Source organism: Rhipicephalus microplus, unplaced genomic scaffold (genome assembly GCF_043290135.1).
Source record: "Rhipicephalus microplus isolate Deutch F79 unplaced genomic scaffold, USDA_Rmic scaffold_14, whole genome shotgun sequence".
NCBI lineage: Eukaryota > Metazoa > Arthropoda > Arachnida > Ixodida > Ixodidae > Rhipicephalus > Rhipicephalus microplus.
The window spans coordinates 19,603,001-19,627,441 of NW_027464587.1; the positions used below are offsets into that span (position 1 = coordinate 19,603,001).

The 24,441-nt window shown below is 47.6% G+C and overlaps 1 protein-coding gene across 5 annotated transcripts in view; it reads right to left on the reverse strand.

Annotated features, from left to right (window-relative positions):
- Positions 1-24,441, reverse strand: part of LOC119180589 (receptor-type tyrosine-protein phosphatase kappa) — a 631,290-nt gene that overhangs the window by 19,746 nt on the left and 587,103 nt on the right. For all 5 annotated transcript variants that reach the window (XM_075882906.1, XM_075882909.1, XM_075882908.1 and 2 more), the window contains one exon: positions 6,729-6,864. In XM_075882906.1, coding sequence (XP_075739021.1) covers positions 6,729-6,864 — 136 coding nt within the window. The remainder of the gene's footprint in view (positions 1-6,728; positions 6,865-24,441) is intronic.

Sequence of the window (24,441 nt, forward strand, 5' to 3'; positions counted from 1 at the left end):
TCCAGATTTTTAGGTTGTTGTTTCTTGTCTCTAAGATGTGTTTCTACAAAACCATATACCACCAGCCTCTCCTTCTTTAGCTGTTCTTCTATCTCTTCCCACTTCAGCCTATTCCTGCCACCTTGCATGTCAATATACCCTGCATCTGAATTGGCACGGCCCTCGCAGCTGCATAGATTTCGGCCCCGGACTCTACGTATCTTAGATATTGGTGCCACTTTGAAATCGTATCTGTCCATACCACCTGTCGAAGAGTCTCCCTGGTTGTTTTCCTCGTTACTAGCTATCCTGCACCCCGAAGGGCTCGCTTGCCCCCCAAAAAAGCTACTGCGCGTCCTGCAAGTCGCCAACCCACCTCATGACCTAGCCGCTCATCGAAGTGAATTCTGTCTCGTTGAAACCCCCCCCCCCCACCTATGCACCTCTCTGTTTATTTCCACCACCTCAAAGCCTTTCTTTCTACTCATCCACCATATCTCTTGGTTTGCGTTGACAACCGCTCTTTGCAGGTTGCTTTCAGGCACCGGTCCTCCGGTATGGTGCATATCACCTGTACCCGAGGAGAAATGGCGCGCATGTCATCAACCCATTTCGCCTGTGTGGTCACTAGTCCTGCCGTATCTTCATTTAAGACAACGTTTAAACCACCTGCAGTTATCACGAGGTTTCGTCCATGAGCTGTAGTTTTGAGTTTTGTGCTCACTTGCCTCATGACCGCTTCCAGCTAGCATCCTGGGAACGTCTCTACTGCAACCCTCTTGTCACCTCTTACCCTCTCTTTCATTGCTTCTGCGCATCGATTTAAATTTGAGTCCCCGGCGATTATTACATGCTGTGACTTTTCAGCTGGAGCGTCTTGCACCGGGGGGTTACTTGCACTTGTGACGCCGGCTGCTTTGTCCCCTCCCAGACTCACCACTACTTCGCTGAAGCTGGGCCTTGCGACAGTTGAACCGGCTGAACCTGTTTTTTTCCAAACTTGCTTGCTCTCTCTTCTCCACTGTTCTGGTTGCGGGTGCCCCACTGTTCTTTCCGTCGGCCGCTACTTTGTTCATCTTGGCTAGTGCTTCCTCGGTGGACTTCTGCCTTTCTCCCATTGCCCTCGTTTTTTCTTGCTCTGTCACCAACGCAGTCTCCAGCTCGGTGATTCTCATCAGCAGTTCACTTTGACCAAGCATCATTTTATCCACTGTTCCCTCGACCTCAAATTACCTACACCCTCCGCCAGTCTTCTCTACCTTCACGTCTGCACTTGCATCTATTTTCAAACCCACCCCGCATCATGAACATTTTACAGTTGTTTAAACCATGTCTAAGCTCTACTACAAAAATTTGCGTGTTCGGTGTACGCGCACCTCCTCCACGGGGTGGCAAGAGGAAAAACACAAACAAAACACACACACACACACACAAACCAGCAAATACCTTGTGACTGACCCCCGAAAAAGCAGCACAATGTAATAAACGCTACAAAGGTTTAAACTGCTGCCTTAAGAATTATAAAAGCTTCAAGCATCCAAAGCCGTTCAAAAAACACGTCCACCCACCGTGCCAGTCCGAACTGAACTCTACTTCACTAGATGGCGCGATCTATCCATTTTGTCAGGGGCAACGTTACTTTGGTCGAGGACTCACACGTTTGCGGCTTCGATATTCTGGCCATTATAGGTTTGATAATACGGCTTAAAGATTGTGACCGCCATTGGCTCTCGCACTTCGGCTTACTTTGACTCGATGTCTGGAGTCTCCGCAATGCGACCATCGCAAGTTCCTACGAACGAAGGTGGACTTGCGAGATCGGGCGAGTAGCTTATCGGGCGAGTAGTTTACATTACGTAAAGGATTACGCTCTGTAAACACCCGCGCATGCGCACTTTGTATCCGGTAACAAGGTAATGGAAATAAGTATATATACAAGCTAAAAGCCCCTAAAGGGTGTCATCATGAGACTGAAGTCGGCGCGCGCAGGAAATGCACTTGCAACGCGCCATCATGAACATAAAGTTGGATTTGCCTCGTGAAATGGAACATTTGACGTCTCTTCGTACCACGTGATAGCACTCCCCGAATGGCAGCGTGAGCGGCGGAAAGAAAAGTTATGCGCAACTCTGCATATAAAGGTAGCATATACAGTAAATCTAGGTGGCTACGCCGTGCCAGTGGCATGCACGGCCGGTTTAGATGCGCACGCTAGCACCCTCCTTTTACTGCATAAGCTGCCACCACGAGTACAATGAAGCTGTTTCTATACAGTCACGATGGCACGCTCCGCATGAGGGCCTCGTGAGCCCTTTCTTCATAGAAGTGTGGCAGCTTGGGCTAGTTGGTATGGCATGACGATAGTTATAGCGCGAGAACAAAACGACGACACAGAGACAAGAAGGAAACGAAAGACCCACGTAATAGCGCTCGTGTCTTTCGTGTCCTTTTTGTCTCTGTGTCGTCGTTTTGTTCTCACGGTGTAACTATCGTCACCCCACTCTTTAAACGCGCTTTCCCGCATACTCAATGCATTGTAAATTAGCGTTCTCTGGCCACTTTCTTGTGCTGATTACCTCTTCCACAGGTAGGAACCGAAGCGAGTAGTAGAGAAGTGTGTGGGGACATCCTTGCTTTATCCGCACTAATGCAATGGGCAGTGAACACACGCGCAACGCTAGTAAAATAAACTTTTAACGGTTAGAACACCTTATATTCACTAAAATCGAGAATGCTTGAGGCTTGTGTGCTTAGATGTGTCATCTAAGCACAAACGCTCGTGAAGGTCACGCGCTGAATGGCAAGCAGATTGAAATTCTCAAGCACATATGACGCAAGAAACTTACGCAAAGGTACAGATGAACACAAATAAGCACCTCAGTTGTTACTTCGCTGTATCTGAAAAACATGTTCTTTTCGCAAACAGTGGCTGTGTAACGATTGCATAGGCCCTTATGCGCCCCGTAACAACGACAAAATTGTGAATTCCAGTGCAAGACTAACACGAGCCAAGGCATATGATCCTCCCCACCAGGAGGTAAGGGCGCTCGAGAGATCGTCACTCCCCTCCTTTCCAGGGGTCACAGTACGCTTGAGAGACGAGAGCAGCGGCGTGCTCGTTTAGCCATCTTGCTGATAATGCTGAAAACACGATAGTGCCCCCCTTCCCCTCAAGATGTCCACCAACAGTGGTAAGTGGTAGATATGCTTGTCGTTTAAACGTTGAAGGAGGTACTTTCGGTGGCTCGGTGGTTAAGGCCTCGCATTCACGGCGCAGAGGTGCCACGTTTGATTCCGCGCGCGTCTTTGTTTTCCGGATTTTTGTCTTCCTTGCGTTTTCGTTTATATAGATGCGCTTACTTATACGGGGCATGACATCGACAGTGACGCTGGCGGCAAAATCTAGCCGAGAGTGTTCATACAATTGCTATCGCAATAAAAGGAACATACTGTCCGCTTTTCCTAGATGTGGATTCTGCAGAATCAACCGGTGCACGTGACAGTCAGCACCACGATGCTTGCGACCGGGATTATAGACGACCGTTATGTCGTGTTCCTGGAGTCATAGACTTTATCTCGCAAGATGTCCTGGGGGTTCTTTAGGATTTGCCAGCCTGCATAGTGAATGGTGGTTGCTATTGGCTCGGAAAGGTCTTCTATATAAGTATGGACAAAACTTGCTTATTGCTCTCACAACCTCAAGGCATTCTTTTTCTGTCGTCGAGAAATTGATGTCAACCTTTGAAAGTGTATGACTAGCATACGCAGTGACCCGCTCTACACCATCCTGCCACTGAACAAGAACGGCCCTGAGTCCCAAGTCACTTGCGCCAGTGTGACTATCAGTCTTGGCTTCCTGGTCAAAACGTGCGAGAGCTGAGCGGCTCCGAAAGCACTGTCAGAGCTCATTGAAGACATCGTTCTGTTCCTTCAGCCAAATGAAAGGTGCATCCAACTTTGTCAGCCGCGTTAGAGGTTGGGCGATTTTCAAAAATGTTTGACAAAACGCTGGAAATAGGTTTGAAATACCAAGAATCGTCTGGACACTTTTTTGTCCGTTGGTTTTGGAAAATTTTGTACTGCCGAGGTGTTTTTAGGGACCGGGCAAATACCTTCCCCAGTGACAACATGCCCAAGAAAAGAAAGCTTCTGAAAGGCGAAGTGGGACTTCTGTGGCTTTATTGTGAGGTTCGCCAAACTGAGAGCTTCTAGTACAGGTCGCAGTCATTGGACATGCTTCACGACGGCAGTTGAGAAAACCACAACATTGTGAAAATAAACTAGACAAGACTACCACTTCCGTACGGAGAGCACACTGTCTATCTTGCGATGAAACATTGTTTGAGCGAAACAAAGGCCGAATGGAAATACCTTAAATTCGTATAGCCCATTTGATGTCACAAATGCAGTTTTCTTACAATCTCGTTTGTCCACTTCTATTTGCCGGTACCCACGTTTTAGGCCTGGGGAAGAAAAAAAACTTCGCATCTCGTGGTCTATCAAGAGGGTCGTCAATCGTGGGAAGGGTATAAACATCTCAATGAGTGACGGAGTTCAGCCTTAGGTATTCCAAACAGAACCGTAAGAAGTGGTCTATCTTCTTTACGAGTATACCATCGGTGACGCCAATGGACTCGCCGACGACTGAATCACATCGTCTTTGAGCGTTTTCTGAACCTCTTTTTAGGCAGGTTCCCTTTCGTTTAGTGACACCCTGTAGGGGTGCTGCCAGATGGGTCTGACTGATTCATCGACAATGATGCGGTGTTTGTCAGACTTTAAATTACGCTGAAAAGTGCACGGCGTATTCTCATACGAGGTTCTGCATTTGTATCTTCTGGTTTGACAACAGTCACTGGTCTATGTCCATAGATGCCAGTACAAAATCCAAGTCTTGAAAATCAGGTGGTGACGTCTCAGAGGCACTCAGGTTCGCAACTTAGACGAGGTCACGGATACTTGCAATCACGGTCCCCTTCGCAATGTGCTGTACTTCACGAAATTTGTCAGCAAGACGTTAGCACATTCATCAAGAAGCCGCACAAGGCCTCTTGCCATACCGATTCCCTTTTCGTGTATGAGCGCAGTATTGCTGTCGGCGAGCCCTTTATGATCACTAAACGCATTGCTTCTCACCCTGACAGCTATGCTGGACCTCGGATTACCACCACGTCGTCATCCGCAATACACAGATCATTGACTTTTTCTTCTGTGTCAAACGTTGTAATCGCATTCTTGGTTGAAAATACCTTGCACGATTCTGGCAAGTAATAACAGCACGATTAGCCTTCACGAAGTACATGCTGATAATTGCTTCTATAGAACATTCCGACAGCACAATTAAACTGGTGACGTATGTGAAACCCCTTATCTAATCATTCCGTGCACGTTCCAATTGGTTGGATGAGGTGTCCCCTGTGGTGCGAACTTGAGGTCTATGTGAAGGAGTCAGTACCTTCTTCAGTGTTCTGGCAAGCTCGCTGCGGATTACTTACAAATATGCGCCCGTATTCACTACTGCGGTCACTTCATAGCTATCACAAAATACGCGTAAGTCGTTATCTTTCGGAGTCAGCGATAGAGATTCTGTTTCATAATCTTTGCTCTACAAATAACAACAGTCAGGGGGACTGTTATTGTCCATAAAATAACATAGAAATATTTACATCAATATTTAAGTTTTGTACAGACTGAATAATTATGGAAATAAATATACGTTGCGTATACATATACCTTACACACACCGCGCTTCCCTTTTCGCGTCGTTGTGATGACAGAACGGATGACGGAGAATTCACGGTTCACCGGATTTAACCTCCGGAGGAAGATCCTTCATAATTATTCACATCTGAATAGGTTATTTTTTTGGCCGACTACTGTGATTGTGTATTGTCGTCCCTCTGTATTTTGTCGTTTCTCCGTAACATCTTTGATGGACGTGATGTAACTTAGAAGCGGTCGTCTTCTCGGGCAGTTTATCATGCCGACAGATAGTCCTGACAACTTACGCACCCAGACGCGTTGTTGTGACCTAGCTCCGAGACCCTGGCATGATAACGTGCACATGGACAAGTGGCTGGCTGAGTACGAGCGCACCAGCAAGACCAATCAGTGGGATCACGCTTTGATGATCACAAAAGTTAACTACAATGCCTAAGGGGTACGACCAAGGTGCATTTCGACGCGCAGAAAGAGGGGATTACAAGTTTGGATGTAGGTAAAGAAAAAAATGAAATACCTTTTCGGAAAGCCTATTGCACGCCAGCGACCCCTCTTTAAACAACTTCCGTGCCATGCACATACGTCGACGGAGTCACACATGGTGTACAAACACGATGCCCCAGCCTTGTGCCAGCAAGTTCTTTAGAATCATTTTGTAACGTTTAGCTCAATAGAAAATAATAACACAGTCAGCGTCGGTCCGCGTGCTTCACATAACAATGATTCCAAACGTATATAGGGTCTGCGGAATTTCGTAGGCTTACCAGTTCAAGTCGGCTAAAAAATTTCACAACAATGCATTTTTTTTTCATGTGGGACAAACGCCCAAACACAAGATTAAACGAAACACGAGCGCACTGAAAGCCGCCAGCTCAAACAATAGGGAAATAGGTGTATTATCCATGAATCCAAAGCTGGTGAAAGCGCCATTACACTCCCACAGGCACTAGCGCCAGAGTCCTCTAGTGAATCTATAGAAAGCTCTATAGGTGAAAACCCTTTGCCAGTGTTCACCAGGCAAAGCGTACCAGGCAAGGCAGGAATGTGGGCCTGTGCTGCCGGACTGTGCGGGCCGCCATGAGGACGTCGGCGTGGCGCTCGGCCTTGAGCTGGTCCGCCAAGAAGGACGCTGCGCAGAAAAGGCCCGACGCAGTGGCTCCGTTGCTGCGAATTGTGGCAAGTCAACCGAATTATGCCAGCGAAGAACCTATCAATCGCGCAAATTTCATTCTCATTGAGACATATGCGTAATATTGCAGCTCTACAAAGCTGTGGCCCACTTGTAGATTCATGCGAATGAAGCACGACAAACACAAGGAATAAGCTGAGGTACAGACACCTTCCAACAAAAGTTCAATTTCCCAAGAACCCTGACTTTTTATCTCAATAGAACATCTTTTTTTGTACATTCTGAACGCACACAGCACGACATCAGAATTGGCGTAACAGTCACAAAAATGTGGACAGCAGTGGCACTAGCTTTTTGTCCAACAAGGCGATTGAACAATGACTTCCACGCTCACCTTTGGGCTGTGGGACAAAAAAGTTTTAACGATTTCTCCATATCTCTGGTCATAGTGTTTGAAAATAGTGCAAGCTTTATACAACAATATTTAGACCTAACAGACAGCGATGCTAAAGAAAGTTTACAGGATGTCATTAGTAATTGCAGAGTACATGTGAAGAAAGAAAAAGAAATTGGGGAACCTTAAGCTTCGTCTTGAAGAGTTGAACGGGATAGCGATATTCTATTCCCAATGCATACTTCAGGCACTTTTCGAACTTCCCATGCACCCGCTACGTGGCCTCAAGAGTGCAGTTGCGTGTGTACTTTTTGTAGTGAGCGACAAGCCTGAAGTCCTTGTGATGATCCCCTGTTCTGACGACCGATGGCAATTTACGTTTTCACAATGCATTATTACGTCAATATTTCGTGTTGTATTGTGAAGTATGCATACAGAACTTGTGTATTTGTAAAGCAAGAAAGTTTCACTGCATTTTAGAGCAGAGGACGTTATTTTCACTGTATCATGAAGCAGAGGCGTGGCTGTTTTGTCGAACACCCGATTGGCATGCCAATTATCGGGGTTGAACTCCCACGGAGGTCCAAAATTTTTTCTTAATCATTTTATTTGCGACCTTCTTCATGTTTTTGTCACAAAACGATGCCCAAAACTATGGTACCGCAAAAATAATAATTTTTCGCGCATAACCAACGACGCCGACGCTGGAATTTCTTTGAAATGAGCTCGTGAAAGTGGGTGAAAGGTAACTGCCCGGTGGCAGAATCAAAACTTGCGATTTCGAATAACGCATTCGGTGTAATCAAAACAAAGCAACAGCCGTGGTCGTCGCCCCATTTTTTATGGGGTTGTGGAGATGATGTAAGCTTAGACCTAGCACGCACGCACGCACGCACGCACGCACGCACGCACGCACGCACACACACACACACACACACACACACACACACACACACACACACACACACACACACACACACACACACACACACACACACACACACACACACACACACACACACACACACACACACACACACACACACACACACACACAAATGCCCCCACCTTTATGAAGGGAATCGTGAGAAAATGCGAATGCATTGCGTAGGGTCCATAACGGCGTTTCTTACGGGAGAACGAAGCGTTAGAATAAAAAATGACAGCATATCCACGGAGTGAATGATGTAGAGTGGGGCGAAGCATCCGTCCGTCCATGCATCCGTCTGTGTGACCGGCCATGCGTCCATTCACACGTCTGTGCGTGCGTCTGTTCGTGCGTCCGCACGTCTATCTGTGCGTCCGTCCTTGCGTTCGTCCATGTATCCGCCCTTGCGTCCGTCCATGCGTCCATCTGTCGGTGCAGCCATCCGTGAGTCCATTCATGCATCTGTCTGTGTGTCCGTTTGTCCATCTATTGAACACTCCAAGTAACACCATCTCGCATCTTTTCATCATATATTTCGCATATGCACCGCCACCCAGCGGACATTCCATGGACTAAATAAGAAGTGGCACACGCACACTTTCTTACCGCTTGCGCTTCGTGTATACTTCCCACCTTTAACCACCTCGAGTTCATGGAATATACTAGTTCACTGTATTCATGGCACTGCGGCCTAACGCTCGCTAAACCTTTCGAAAACTAAGGAGGTTATGCCCAGCGAATATAACGTAGCCACCCTTTCTTGTCCGATAGTGCTCAATATACATGCTAATGACTGCTAAGGAAGAATGAGACAGGAGAATTCGGCTTTTAGTTAACGCACACACTGTGAATTTTTTATTGTTCAACAACGCACAGAAGAAATCTCCCACCGGCACCAACTTGTAGGTCAAAATGTAAGACTGGTTACACACTACGACTACTACGACTACGAGGGACGAACAGGTGGCGCTATAAGAAACTTCGCCCCTAAAATAATGTTTTGTTTCGGTACGCACTGCAGCCAATATCACCGTTCACCGCACGGGGCGTTTTTCTGTCGCGAGAAATGCAGGGGTGTCCTCTGTTACCCTTATTATTCATGATGTACCTACAAGGATTAGAGCCCAAATTAGAGGAAAGTGGACAGGGCTTCAACCTCTCTTTCGTCAAACAAGGAAAACTCATTCAACAGGCACTACCAGCATTGATGTACGCAGATGATATAGTGCTAATGGCCGACAACAAGGAAGATTCGCAGAGATTGATGGACATCTGCGGTAATGAAGGAGATAGGTTAGATTCCAGATTCATTAAGAGAAAAATCAGCAGTCATGATTTTTAATGATAATGAAGGTAGTGCGCTTAGAATACAGGAGGCCACGCTAGAGATAAGAGAAAAATACAAATATCTGGGCGTATGGATAAGCAATGAGGCCGAGTACCTACGGGAACACGAATTATACGTGACGACTAAAGGGACCAGGAATGCAGCGGTGATGAAAAACAGGGCACTGTGGAATTACAATGAGTATGATGTTGTGAGAGGAATATGGGAAGGGGTCATGGTTCCTGGTTTAATGTTCGGCAATGTGGTCTTGTGCATGAGATCGGAAATTCAAGCAAGACTAGAAATTAAGCAACGTGGAATAGGTAGGCTTGCCTCAGGAGCCCACGAAAATACACCAAATCAGGGAGTACAAGGTGATATGGGATGAACATCATTTGAGGGCACTGAAGCTAGCTGCGAGATAAAATTTCAGAAGCGATTGAGACAAATGGGGTAGGATCGTTGGGCTAGGAATGTATTCAGCTACTTGTACATGAAAAATGTCGATAGAAAATGGAGGAAGCGGACTAGAATATTTACTGGTAAATACTTAGAAAACAGCAGGGGGCCAAAGCAAAAAGAATTATTGATTAAGAAAAAGGTGAAGGAAGCTGATACCGATATGTGGGAAATTGGCATGATTAAGAAGTCCGCACTGGAGATCTATCAAACTTTTAAGCAGGGAATCGCCAAGGAAAGGGTCTATGATAATACTCAGGGTAGTTCTCTACTGTTTAAGGCCAGGACAGATATATTGCGAACCAAGACATTTCGGGGCAAATACGAAGGGGTAGACACGGTATGCAGTGCGTGTGGAGGGGAAGAGGAAAATGGTGAACACTTGATCATCATCATCATCATCATCATCATCATCATCATCATCATCATCATCAACCTGACTACGCCCACTGCAGGACAAAGGCCTCTCCCATGTTCCACCAGTTAACCCGGTCCTGTGCTTGCTGCTGCCAATTTATACCCGCAAACTTCTTAATCTCATTCCCACCTAACCTTCTGTCTTCCCCTAACCCACTTCCCTTCTCTGGGAATCCAGTTAGTTACCCTTAACGACCAGCGGTTATCCTGTCTACGCGCTACATGCCCGGCCCATGTCCATTTCTTCTTCTTGATTTCAGCTATGATATCCTTAACCCCCATTTGTTCCCTAATACACTCTGCTCTCTTCTTGTCTCTTAAGGTTACACCTACCATTTTTCTTTCCATTGCTCGCTGCGTCGTCCTCAATTTAAGCTGAACCCTCTTTGTAAGTCTCCAGGTTTCTGCTCCGTAGCTAAGCATCAGCAAGATACAGCTGTTATATACCTTCCTCTTAAAAGATAGTGGCAATATACCTGTCATAATTTAAGAGTGCTTGCCGAATGTACTCCATCCCATTCTTATTCTTCTAGTTACTTCAATCTCGTGGTTCGGCTCCGTGGTTATTACCTGCCCTAAGTAGACATAGTCTTTTACAAATTGAAGTGCACTATTACCTATCTCGAAGCGCTGCTCTTTTCCGAAGTTGTTGTACATTACTTTCGTTTTCTGCAGACTCATTTTAAGACCTACCTTTCTGCTCTCCTTGTTTAACTCCGTAATCATGGGTTGCAAGTCGTCCCCTGAGTTACTCAGCAATGCAATGTCATCGGCGAAGTGCAGGTTACTAAGGTACTCTCCATTAACTCTTATCCCTAACTGTTCCCATTCTAGGCTTCTGAAAACCTCCTGTAAGCACGCGGTAAATAGCATTGGGGAGATTGTGTCCCCCTGCCTTACACCCTTCTTGATTGGTATTCTGTTGCTTTCTTTATGAAGCACTATGGTAGCAGTTGATCCCCTGTAGATTTCTTCCACAATGTTTATATATACTTCATCGACGCCCTGATTCCGCAGTGCCTGCATGACGGCTGACATTTATACTGAATAAAACGCCTTCTCGTAATCTACGAAGGCTATGTATAGTGGTTGGTTATATTATGAGCATTTCTCTATTACCTGATTGATAGTAGGAATGTGGTCGATTGTTGAGTAGCCTGTTCGAAATCCTGCTTGTTCCTTTAGTTGATTGAATTCTAATGTTTTCTTTACTCGGTTACCGATTACTTTTGTAAATAGCTTGTATACTACAGAGAGCAAGCTAATCGGCCTGTAATTCTTCAAGTCCTTGTCATCTCCTTTCTTATGTATTAAGATGATGTTAGCGTTCTTCCAAGACTCTGGTACTCTTCCCGTCAGGAGACACCTCGTAAACAGGGTGGCTAGTTTTTCTAACACAATCTGTCCTCCATCTTTTAGCAGATCTGATGTTATCTGATCCTCACCAGCAGCTTTGCCTCTTTGCATGCTCTCCAACGCTTTTCTGACTTCTTCTTTCATTACTGATGGAGTGTCGTCTGGGTTACTGCTAGTTCTTATAGTATTAAAGTCGTGGTTGTCCCAGCTACTGTACGGATTTCTGTAAAACTCCTCCGCTATTTTAACTTTCCTATGCATATTGGTAGTTATTTTGCCTTCTTTGTCTCTTAGTGCCTACGTCCGATTTTTGCCTATCCCAAGTTTCCTTTTCACTGCTTTGACGCTTCCTCCGTTTTTCAGAGCGTGTTGAATTCTCTCCATGTTATTATACCTTCTTACGTCGGATACCTTACGCCTATTATTCAACTTCGAAAGCTCTACCAGTTCTATTTTGTCTGTTGTACTTGAGAGTTTCATGACTTGACGCTTCTTAATGCGATTCTTCGTTTCCCGCGAAAGCTTGCCAGTGTCCTGTTTAACTACCTTGCCTCCAACTTCCACTGCACACTCCGTAATGATACTCGTCAGATTATCATTCATTGTATCTATGCTAAGGTTGGTTTACACTTGATAATGTTTTGTAAAGGACTTCACCCTATAGTTCTTGATGATGGCGCAGAGTTTTTAAAAGCACTGGGGTTTAGGGACAGGGAGGGCAAGATAGACTATAAGCGGGTGGAATTAACTATGTAGTGGAGCATATGCACCAACGCGTATGCGCCTTCGGAAGAGAACAAAAAGCCCCGTGCTCTGACTGCGCGAGAGCATGTGCCGCGTTTGCCAGACTTGCCGTACGGCCATTTTTTGTTGCAACCTCGTTGCGACTTCTCTGCTCGAATAAACATCATCACAACTAGAAGGAGGTTATCCAATTGGTGGCTAAAGTAAAAGCACGAGTCAAAAATTAAACCTTTCACTCACTCACTCACTCACTCACTCCATCCATCCATCCATCCATCCATCCATCCATCCATCCATCCATCCATCCATCCATCCATCCATCCATCCATCCATCCATCCATCCATCCGGATGCGATATGCGTCTCCAGTTCTAGTAACCAGCGTGCATACATGTTACAAAAATACTAGGAAGTGAACGAAACAGACATTGTTCATTGCTTAGCGTTGGCGTATGAAGGGCATCCCTAAACGTGGCGAGCTCACGTTTAGGGATGCCCTTCAGAGGCGCCCAGCTAGCGAAAAGTCGAAATTGAGGTGCACGTAGACGGGAAAGTGAATTGCAGGGAGAAGAGAGAGCGAACAGCGAGAGAAGGAGCGGCGAAGCACTGCACCTACCCTCTCGTACACTCTCTCGCACCACATTCCCCGGTTGCTAGGAGCGAGGATTAGCAAGCGCGTCTGCAGCTGTTGCTATGGAAGAGGGAGTGAGAGCGGAGAGATAACACCAGCCGGTGCGTGGGCACCACCGGGGACGCCGCGGACAACGCCAGATCCCCGACATAGCCCGAATAAGAAATGCATTCGCATTTAAAATGTTTTGACTTACGCATAAAAGGCTTTAATGTAGAGGCTTACGTGTCTGACGGGCTGGTTCAACACGCACAAACACATAGAACACACTCGAGCCTGGCGTCTAGTTTGGCGTGTCTATCGGCAGAGCGACAACACACATTTACGGCCCGTCGGTGCGCACGACGACGTGGTCACCAAAGATCCAGGCGTGCCTCAATATGAACGCCAGGCACTGAAATGGTCTGGGCCGTTATCCACATTGCGCTGACCAAGGACGCAAGTCGGCCTTGCGAGAAAACTTGGTTGTCGGGAAAACACTCAACCCAGGCACATGAGCCTTGAGCCTTGCTGACTGGAACTCATTTTCCGCCCAACCAGCTTCAGCTGGCGCCAGCTGGTTCTTCACGTGACCAACGACGCAGATGGACGTGCTCCGCATGGGCTCCATTTTCCACCTCTCATTCAGAGGTCCAGGCAACTTATTATTTCTGCCATCAATTTCACTTCGCTCACCAAGTCGCCCAGAAAATTTTGAGCCCACGGTGTGACATCGATCATTTTTTGCCAGTTTCAATCTTCGCAGGAGTGGCTGCCAGAGACGCACATTGCGCTCTTTAGCCGCGGCGCATCTCTACTACCGGTGAGGTTTCAGCGTTCGACGGTGGCTGAACTGAGAGCAGTACCGCTTCCGTTCAATGAACACCAATCTGACGAAATCTTCTCGGCGTTCCTGCCCGTTATGCAAGTCCGTATGATTATTTAGCTTCCCTGTCGCCGTACACGCCGAAGGCGCGTACAGTTTCGCCATGGAGATTTTCACTTACCCGCCGGAAAAAGTTACGGAGAACGCTGTGAACACGGCTGCGGCAGCAGCTATGGACATGACTCCGCCTGCGCCCACCAATGATGACACAACATCCCGCTCCATCGATAATGGCTCTGCTTGGGTGCTGTTGCAGAAAAATCAACGCACACAAGCCGATCTGTCAATCTCTCAGCGGAAGCAAGGAACTCAGACGAGTTGACTTCAAGGCAACACCACTCAACGTTAGCCAACGAAATTACGGCCGCCACCTTCGTCTCTCCACGACTACAAAGCCATCCTATGACCATTAGGAGGTCTACGCTTGGACCACTTGACTCGCTGCACATTTACGTGGGCTATTGGAGTTGCCGAAAGCCTACCTCCTGCTGAAGTCAACCAGATAGTTTTCCGTTTGCGCCCTGAACGAAACCTCACTGCTGTAAGCATGCCACATGAGCACATCGCCCTAGGCCTCTACAGTGCCCAGCACCTCCGCCTAGACAAGCATACCTATCCTGTGTCTTTTTACATTGCCGCTCTCGACGATTTCTGTAAAGGCATAATCTATAGCATCGACCGAGAAATGAGCCCCTCCGAACCTATGGATCATCTCCTTACCCCTGGCCACGCCGTTATATGGGCAAGAACGATGGATAAAACAAGCACGGCCCACATTACCTTCGAAAAACTGCAGGTGCCATGATACATACGCTAATACTGCGGTGAATACCGGTGCTACGTGCATCGCCCCCGCAGGCAAGTTTGCACGGTTCGTCTCCGGTTGGGAAATCGTTCTGACTACTGGCCCACACCAACATGCGTCACACGCAAGACGTGTGGCCTTAGGAACCCGACACCGGGACACTCACGCTCACCGAGGTCCCGTTCATGCGGAAGTGATCACCCCACCACTGACACGGGCTATCCCACCCCCGTTCGGCGTGCCTACAAAAAGCAACGCGTCCGGAAGGCACTTCAGCAGAAACGGCAACAGTGACATGTAGAACATAACCCCGCACCATCATCGTCGTCCCAGGGCGGCTTGTCTGCAGGATGTTCAACTCGAAATAGAAAATCCAGGTCACGGTCTCGGTCCATGTGGAAGTCACGGAGCAAGACCTCCGTTCGTTTCCACTCCAGGACGGGTTCACAACCACCAACTGTAAAGCGGGCTCCCATTTCGGAAGACGTTGCACCGCTGCCGACAAACTAGTTTTCTCTCCAGCTGACAGGCGGCAACCAGCCAAACAAGGATCAAGGAGCCGGAGCCAAGGAACGCCCGGCAAAACCTTGGGAGGTAAGCTGGGCGAATGGGCCTGCCCTGCTCTCACATTTCTTCGCTGTCCCGTCCCCAAAATTAGCTCCAGCTTCACACATGACACATAATTCCGACCCGAGTACGTTTCATCAGCTTCGAGCAGAAATGGAAGTCAAATTGTATAATCTATATGCTCGACTTCGATGCGAGATAGAGGCTACGTGTGCCACTTTTAGGCAAGCCTTGATATGCTCAATCAGGCGGTGTCTGCGCTGCAGGACACCCCCAACAACACAGTAGCGGCGCTCCACACCTTAATCAGTAACAGTATCTCCATCTGTTTATAGAAATAGAGCAACAAATTGGGCGAGACATGCAACAAATGCGCCAAGAGTTCACCCCTGTTCTAACACTCGCACCGAACACAAAGCTCTCCCACCCATACACACGCCCCGCGTCTCTTAGGAGGGTAGATGGTGCCGCGTAACCTGGATCAACTTGTGATTGGCCAAGGGAACTGCAGGGGGTTCCGCCGCAAGCAGGGTCCCCTGCAGCAGTACACTGCCATGACCTCAATGGCTCCTGACGTCATATATCTTCAGGAGTCCAACTGCACCCTTTTCCTTGCAGGTTTCAAAACGTTTGGTAGCGATTCGGGTCTCATAAGGGCACTTGTGTCTAACCGTCTCACAGTACGCCTACATTCAGTCGCCACTGACATTTCCCATCAAATGACAGAAGTAATCACTCACTCCAAACGCAGCGAGAGTTATTCTATTCTAAATATTAACAGTTCCACTCGTGCTCACACGCACGATTTTCATTATCTATTTACAGAACTTGGTAAGTTTGGTGACACGTTCTTGATCTGCGGAAATTTTAACGCAGCGCACAGAGTTCGGGGACATCCTAAGAGCACTGAAAAAGAAACCGAATTGTAAGACGCCATATTTAATATGCGCTGCACGTTGCTTGCTTATCCCACACAACCGAGCCGCGTCGGGAACAGCGTCTCACAAGATACGTGTCCCGATCTCACGATGATTCGTGGTACTGGCGCAATCATCTCAAGTGGGCCCTCAGATGTAACTCTTGGGAGTGGCCACCATATCATCGTAACCACCCTTCCTCTTGCCAGTTCGCACCAGCCTGAACGTAAAGTTCATATAACGAAGAGGGCTGAATTTCGAGAGTTACGGACAGTCAGTCTAGAAGTGGATGGCTACGACGAATGGCTCGTGGCTCTTACGGCTGACCTCAATGCCACCACGCAGTCGATCACCACTACGCCCGTCAATCCCGGCGTCGACCTGCATCTTCTACACTTGTGGGATGCGAGAAGGGGCAAGGGTATGCAGTTGGGCGTGTTGATAATTCATGACTAGTAATATCGTAGTGCGTAAAAATTGAGACACGGGACAAGGGAAGGGGCAAAAGGAGAGCGCTAACTTCTAACAAAATTTTATTTCGTAGAGCATGCATATATATACTCAAGAAATGCGAAAACAGACAAAACAGCTTTGAAACTTACATATGTCATGCGCGAAAACTTACAATCTTAGGAAGGACAATTCTTTGTGACTAAGCTCGATTGAGGGAGTGCTAGCACAGTTCAGCCCTCATCTACTAACTTTATCTGCCTCGATTATCTCCCTTGTCCATTTATTTCTGCTTTTACCAACAATCACGGTATCACGATAAAGTGCTTAGCCACCGCACGTGCTGCAGTGCTGTACCGAAAAACCACCGCGACCATTCCTGACGTTGCACGCGTGTTGACGTAGCCGATCAATAATACAGCGTCCAGTTTGTCCTATGTAGTGCTTGCCGCATGAAAGCAGTATCTGATAGATTATATTTTCAGCACACCTAATAAACAGGATTTTCTGCTCTTTAGAACAAACTGGTATTTCATGCGAAACAACCTTCATACACAAGTAAGGCAACTTTTCCGGGGCAGTGAAGACCACCTTTACATCGGCCCGCTCTCTAATTTTTTAGTTATGGGTGATTTTTTGTAGACAAAGAACTACGGCGACCTTACTGGGCCTTAATGGCTCAACCTGGGGGAGGGCTTGATCCGAGGTCTGTCTGAAGTTCCTTCACATTTGGGATGTTAAACCCCACATATCAATCAAGTTTCTTCACCAAGTTTTCCGCGACAGAAACCTGTATGTGGGAGGGGTAAGCATTCGAAAGTCGCACTGCTTGCTCTTTAAAACTAGCAGCCATTTGATGTGGACAAAACTTGTGTAAAGCATTGCTAAAGCACAGGTTTACAATGCCTCTCTTGAGAAGTTTTGTGTGGGCGGAGTGATACGGAAGCAGGGATTTATTGCTCCTTGGTTTGTCCGTCTAACAAGTGTGGTCTTCATGAAAAATTAGAGATATATCTTAAAACCTGAGAGTGCACAGGCAACTCATGAGTTAAAACAAGGGGTTTGAACAACTCCTTGATGAAGTTGAGGATATCTAAGGCACGGGACATGGGGTCCCTGTAAAAAAGAATGAGGAAGTCGTCAAGAAATCTAAAAATGCGCATGATTCGGTTGCCAAAAAAAATAATCTGAAACGGTTCTGCCAAGTTTGGATAAAAACAAGTCATTTAAGATTGAAGCAATACATGACCTGATACATATATCAGAGGAATACATGATGCGTTACTTGTTGAACGTAATATTGGCTAGAAGAAGGCTGACAAAGCGTTGGAAGCGTCAGTGCCTAAATCGTAAACTGAAAATTCGGATTGCGCGTATCACGCGAAAAGCCCAGGAATACGCCGAGACTCCCATGAGAAACAACTGGAGGGTATTTTGTAATCGTCTCACCAGCACCCTGAGTACTGCCGAGACATGGAACATTCTCCAAGTAATTATAGGCCCATCGAGCACAAAGACACCGACTCAAAAGCTGTTGCATGTCCTCACTCATTTTTTTAGAGAATCTCCTGATCATCTCCTGCAGGAACTGAAAGCACGTTGCGTCTCTTCTGCAGTGAGTCGGCAATATCACCTATACTCGTGCGACACAGATTCTCCCAGTGTCCTAGATGCCGAAATCAGAATGCAAGAAGTCCGCTCCGTGTTAAAGTATATCCGCAAGAATTCAGCGCCGGGTACTCACCACATTCGGTACACGACACTTCGAAATCTCAACGACGCAGATCTTACGGACCTGGTGGACACGTTCAACGAGCGTTGGCGCAACGGCATGCTACCCCACGCATGGCAACATGCGGAAATTTCCCTCATCCCAAAACCGGGAAAACCCATCTCCGTCGATATATTATGACCGATTTTCCTTACGTCATGCATAGGCAAGCTCATGGAACATGTTATCCTGCAGCACTTGCAGCCATTTCTCGAGAGCCAGTCTTTCTTCTCGCATACTCAATTCGGCTTTCGCTCGCACTTATCCGCGCAAGATGTGTTGCTCCAGTGAGAGGGCAGGTCTTGGGTCCATCGCGGGGTCTCCAAACCCGCGCTTTGCTTGTGCTGTACTTTAACTCGGCCTTTGACAATGTGAGTTCGGCCTCATTCTCAGCAACCTCGCTGAATCACGCTGTGGCGTTCGACTTTATACCTATGTCAGAGCCTCTCTTCGTGATTGCAACAACTGGTATAGGCCCGCATTGCTCGAGTATCACCTGCCTTCCAGGCAGAGGCAACCCTCAAAAAGTTGTGATTTCACCAGCATTATTTATTATTACTATTTCAGGTCTCCCTAAACAACTTGACCAAATTGAGGGCCTGTACCATGCCATCTATGCCGGCGATATCACGTCGTGCCCGTTTTCGGATTCCTGCGGCGAAATTTAAGAGTGGCTCTAACAAGTGGTAGAGGTTTCTGTAAGACTATGCTCGACGGGGTGGCTTCACTTGTGCTCCTAACAAGTCTGGGCTCCTCGTCTTTCGCGGCCAAAGTAAAAATCCCCCACCCCACATCATTGTACTCGTCGAAGGAGCAGCTATCCTACAGGTACACTCTTCGTCAAATATTGGCTAGACTACACGCCTGCAGGCGGGAAATCAAGTCAAATTATCGCCGCTTCTACGCGGCTCCGTAGCCGTGTCCAGAAAAACCGGCTCGATTAGAAGTGGCCTTCAGAATAGCCAGGACACGGATTAGCCAGGATTTTAGGCCAAATTTTCTCTGGCAAGATGCGTCCTGCGGTTAGGCGTGACATTTCCGTAGGCAGCTCGGCCCTGACGTGGTGGCGGAAAAACAAAGCTTTATTTTACCCTTTAGAGAGTGGTTTCTCGCCAATAATGCGGCGGATATTACACTTTCAGGTAATTAGAAAACTACTAGTATCACAATCATCTACATCTGCGAGATTAACATACAAAGCACACACAGCCTCTGATTCGAACTCAGGACCGCATGAACGTGAGGCCGATGTCTTACCCGTTGCACCACTATGCCACCGCATGAAGGCGAGTCTTTTTGTGGAGGTATATATCTACCAAGTGGCTTTTTGCAAACCGTCGGCAGAACCTTGAACTGTTTTTGTGCCATATGTATGCATTTGATCAGCGAGTAATTTGCAGGGCTTCGTAAACTCGAGAAAACCACGGTGAGCGCTTTCGGCTCCGACTTCAGTTCATGGTGCGCCGTTTCGCTAGAATGATTAACGTGTGTTTGCGCGTGGTTTTAGTGCTTCCCCGTGAACTGCGGGTGTTACGATCACCGAAATTCGTGGACCAGGCTGTGTTCGGCTGTCGAAACCTACGTATTTTTCTCACACGTGCATGTGCTCTGAACGATTTTGTTGATTTGTGTCGGGAGATACGCGCGTGTCAGTGACAGCAGCCTATTCTCAGCTGTTTGAAGACAATACGCTTTCGCACATAAACGCTGCATGGGTATTTTAGCGTGCCAACTCGAACATTTGCATTTCGTACGTGCAAACTGCCGCTAGCTGCACGCTGGGGCAGCAACGCCTTTTTAGCATTTCAACGATTACTTATTCCTGCAACTAGAATTTATGCGCATTATTTCGCGATATAGAGTTGTATTTACTCATTTTCAGTCCTTAACTAGTCTTATTTATGGGGAGTGGCTACTGTTACCTTTATTCAGCATCACACCGCGTTCAAGCGAATGCCTAAACGCACGCAAAGGTCAAGTATGACGTACACAAACTAGCAACCGACAGGTTGGTCTCCCTACAAATAAATAATGCTTCAGCCCATCTCTTTCGCAAAGGTGCGCTTGCAGTTGGGGTCAAGAAATGGTGCAGAACGAACCTCAATATCTTTATTTTTACTGCATGCAGTTGCTCTTTCGAAAATGGGGATTTTTATAGCTTGTACATTATCTCCACAGCAATACACTGGCTGTCTTGGTCGTGGTTCACTGTTACAAATCCATGAATGCTGGAATATGAGAACTATACTTAATATTTAAAAGATTGAGCAAATGTCAGTGACATACGCTCTCCTGCTGACTTCCGCACTTAACTTCTGACTTCTGTACTTGATGTTCATCATCAAATTACGCAACCACTAATCAAACATCTACCAATCGATTTTCAATTTTGATCCTCCTCTGTCTCACTGCCGTCGGTTTGTTTCTTTTTTGCCTTGCTTTCCTAAAATCATCAGTTCAACTTGCTCGTAGAGCACAAGCTTCAACATACATAGGCCAGTGTTTCAGTAAGCTGTCGTGCATGCATTAGTACTTTTTTTTTATTTAGTTCATCACTGGGACTGCACGTCCCAGTGTTTGCCCGATTGCATGGATATGTAGAATATCCTGAATAAAGTGTGCCGTAAGGCACTGGAAAATGTTGCCGTCACAGACCATCTTGTATAAAAACGACCATCACAAGACAGCGGGACGAAACGGCAACGCACAAATGCCACGTCATGCAGGCTACAGTTAACGTGAAGCCGGCGCCGGACTGGCTAGGCAGCCGCAGGAAGCGGGGGGCGGGGGGGAGGGGGGGCGTTTCTTCTTTTTTTTACGCACTCGCGCTTGTCGCTGAACGGTTCTGCGTAAGTGGATGCCGGATCCTGCGCCAGGCTCGCACGACAGAGGCGGCCGTTCTCCCCATTTTTATTTTTTTCTTCTTCGTTACTTCCGTGCCGCGCGGCGTTGACGGGTATTTTTTATTGTTGGGAGCCGTATAGAGAGGACTTTAGTTAGTACGCAGGAGCGTGCTGCCTATATGCCGTTCGTTATCCGGCACCTGACTGGGAGTGTAGAGCGAGCATGCATTCTTCGGCTTTACGTTGCAACTGGTGGCAGGGCACGACACACCATCTCCCTACTCTTCCACCAGAGAGAGCAGATCATCGTCATGAACCGACACGTAATTAATAGACGCTCGTGACTTCGGGAGCGGGACATGCTTCGGCTAGTGGATGCGTGTATTATAAGTCGCTTCAGTTATCATCTGCCATTTCACCGGCTAACACAAAGACAACATGAACGGGTGGACACACTCACCCGCAAGGCCTTCGATGTCGCTCTGGGCGTTTAGCACTATACTTCTACGCAGTGACTTTTGTCCCTCGGAGTGCGAAATACCCTCAATGAAGTACTCGAGGCTCAATTGATTAGTCAATGCCAACCCCTTCTTTTCACACCAACGGGTAGACACGTACTTCACCACCTGGGTCACCCAGTCCCCCCTGAACCTCCGGAAACGCAGGGTTCTTCCGTGCCACTCGAATAGCTCGAGCGCTTCGCGTACATCCACTGCCCCGCAACATGCACCTTGAGCATGTGCTCTAACGTCGGTCATCGGAGGGCACGGGTGAGATACCTGAATCACACTCTCAGTGACGCTGAGGCGAATAAGGTCTACTACATGAAGGTGTCTCGCATGACAAACGGACACACAGCGGTGGTTGTTAGCGGTACTCATGAGATCGCAAGTGCTGCCTCAACCTCTTCCCATTCTTCAGCCACCGATTCGGGTGAAATCCTGGCGGATACTTTGGCGATCCAACACACTTTGTGCCTCCCCGCGGACACATACTACATGCCAGCTGATTCGCAAGCGGCACGTAGGGCTTTCCTAACAGGTCGCGGCTTTCCGAAAAGCTCGCATTCTATTTTCTTACGCACATCCAAAGTTACTTCACACAACAGGCACAACATACACGTGTTCTGGACTCCTGGTCATGCCTCATTGTCGGGTAATGAGTGCACTCATGCGGCTGCTCGAGAACTCACCCTCCTAGCGGCACCGCTCAGTGAGGTGGCCAACACAGAGCCAGGTTCCCCACTTGTCACATATCACAAAGTCACACATTGGTACATACGCCAATGACAGCAATACCAACTACCACCAGACTCCTTTACACGCGAAGAGGCTGTCGCACGTCGCTAATTGCAGAAATGAACTTTCCCGAACCTCCAGTTCATGAATAAAATGTACCCGACTCGTTATACTGATGCCTGTTCAGGCTGTGGCGCTATCTTCACAACTTTTCACGTTACCGTAGAGTGCTTCGCCACTTACTCCCCCCCCCCATTCAATCCTTCGGTGCACCCGTACCCCGGAGCAGTGGGAAGGCACCCTTCGCGACGGGGCCACCGAGGTCTGCCGGGCCTTCATTCTCAAGTCCCAGGCTGTCGTGGAGGTTACCATAGGTGTCCTGGAATAGGTACCCTCCCCGTTTTCTTTGAATTTTCATAATAAAACGATTTCATCATTATCTAGTGCCAACACTGACTCTGGTTTTGTGCTTTCTGTAGGAAAGGTCATCGTGCAGGTAACATTGATTTTCGCAGATTTCTGATACGTAGGCGAAAATTTTGAAAACTGCCTTAGAGATCTGTCGTTTTCCTGCAATTCATTTAGTATGCCTTGCTTGACATATGTGATTGCGGGTTGCAGCAACCGCCATGTTTGCGTGACTGGAACTCAATTTCTTCTGTCACAGCGACGACCTCGGCAGCTCAGTAACGTATGCTGTCGGGCTAGTTGGTGTGTAACTGTGCAGAACATCGTTGGCACAAACTTAAAAGACGAAAGAAGAGACTCGGAAAAGCGCGCTTTTCCGAGTCTCTTCTTTCATCTTTTAAGTTTGCGCAAACGATGTTCTGCACCTCGGCAGCCGTTACGTCCAGACTGTCTGTGGGGTTCGTGGCTGAATTTTTAGCGGCATACATCAGCTAGTCCTTCATTTCTGATAGGCGGAATTGCAGGGGAAATAGTATCTTCATAGGCAGGGTAGATCATTTTATTGCTCTTGCCTTTCCCTGAAAACGGCCAGGTCATTAGGCGGACGGGAACCTTCGATATTTCCGAACATGACATAAGTATAGGGATCTCTCATACATTTCGCTCATGTGATGCCTTTAAACAACGCGTGTCTAGGAACACTGTGGCTTCAGGAAGTTCATGAATCGTTAGATTCAACAGGGACACTTGCCTTTCAGTTCCAGTATCCTCTCCTTGGAAACCAAAGCGTGCCGGAGATTACAGTATTACAGTCCATGTCTTTCAAAACGAACACCGGTTGCGATTGTACGACTCGTCTTGCCACTGGCACATTTGTGTTTCTATTTGCGCGTTGTGATGCGGGTTCTTGTTGCTGATTTGTTTCTCCTGGTTGAGCCCCGGAGAGTTTTTCTAATAAGGACAAAGCCGTTTGCTTAACAAACAACACCTAAACATTTACTGCAGAACTGAAGCAAAACTCAAACACAAACTACAAGAAATGAGTAGCTGGCTAAAAGCGGGATTTAGAAGGAAAACAAACATCTAAAGTCCCGAAACTGCCGACGGAAAGTCACAGCTACATGATGCAGTTCTGACGCGGTGATTCGGCGGTGCAGGGAAGAGAGCAAGTTCGATCTCACCAAAACGTTGCTGCTGTAATGGTGGCGACGGCGTGTACCGATGCTCGCTGGCGGCGACGATGGAACGGGACTCGCTCGGTGATGCCTGTGGCGGCCCAGATTCGCCCGATGAGGTGGCTGGTTGCAAGGCTCAGGCCCGTGACCCGAACGGCCGTTGCTGCACCCGCACCGGAATCTGCAGGCCTTGGTCTCGACCGTTGAGGCAGCTCGCCGTCCTTGGAAGGCGTTGTCCGGAGGTCCAGACCGGGTGAAGTCCAGAAGGCTCAGGTCTGCCACCCGACTGCCTGTCTTCAGCTCCCAGCTGTGACCTTC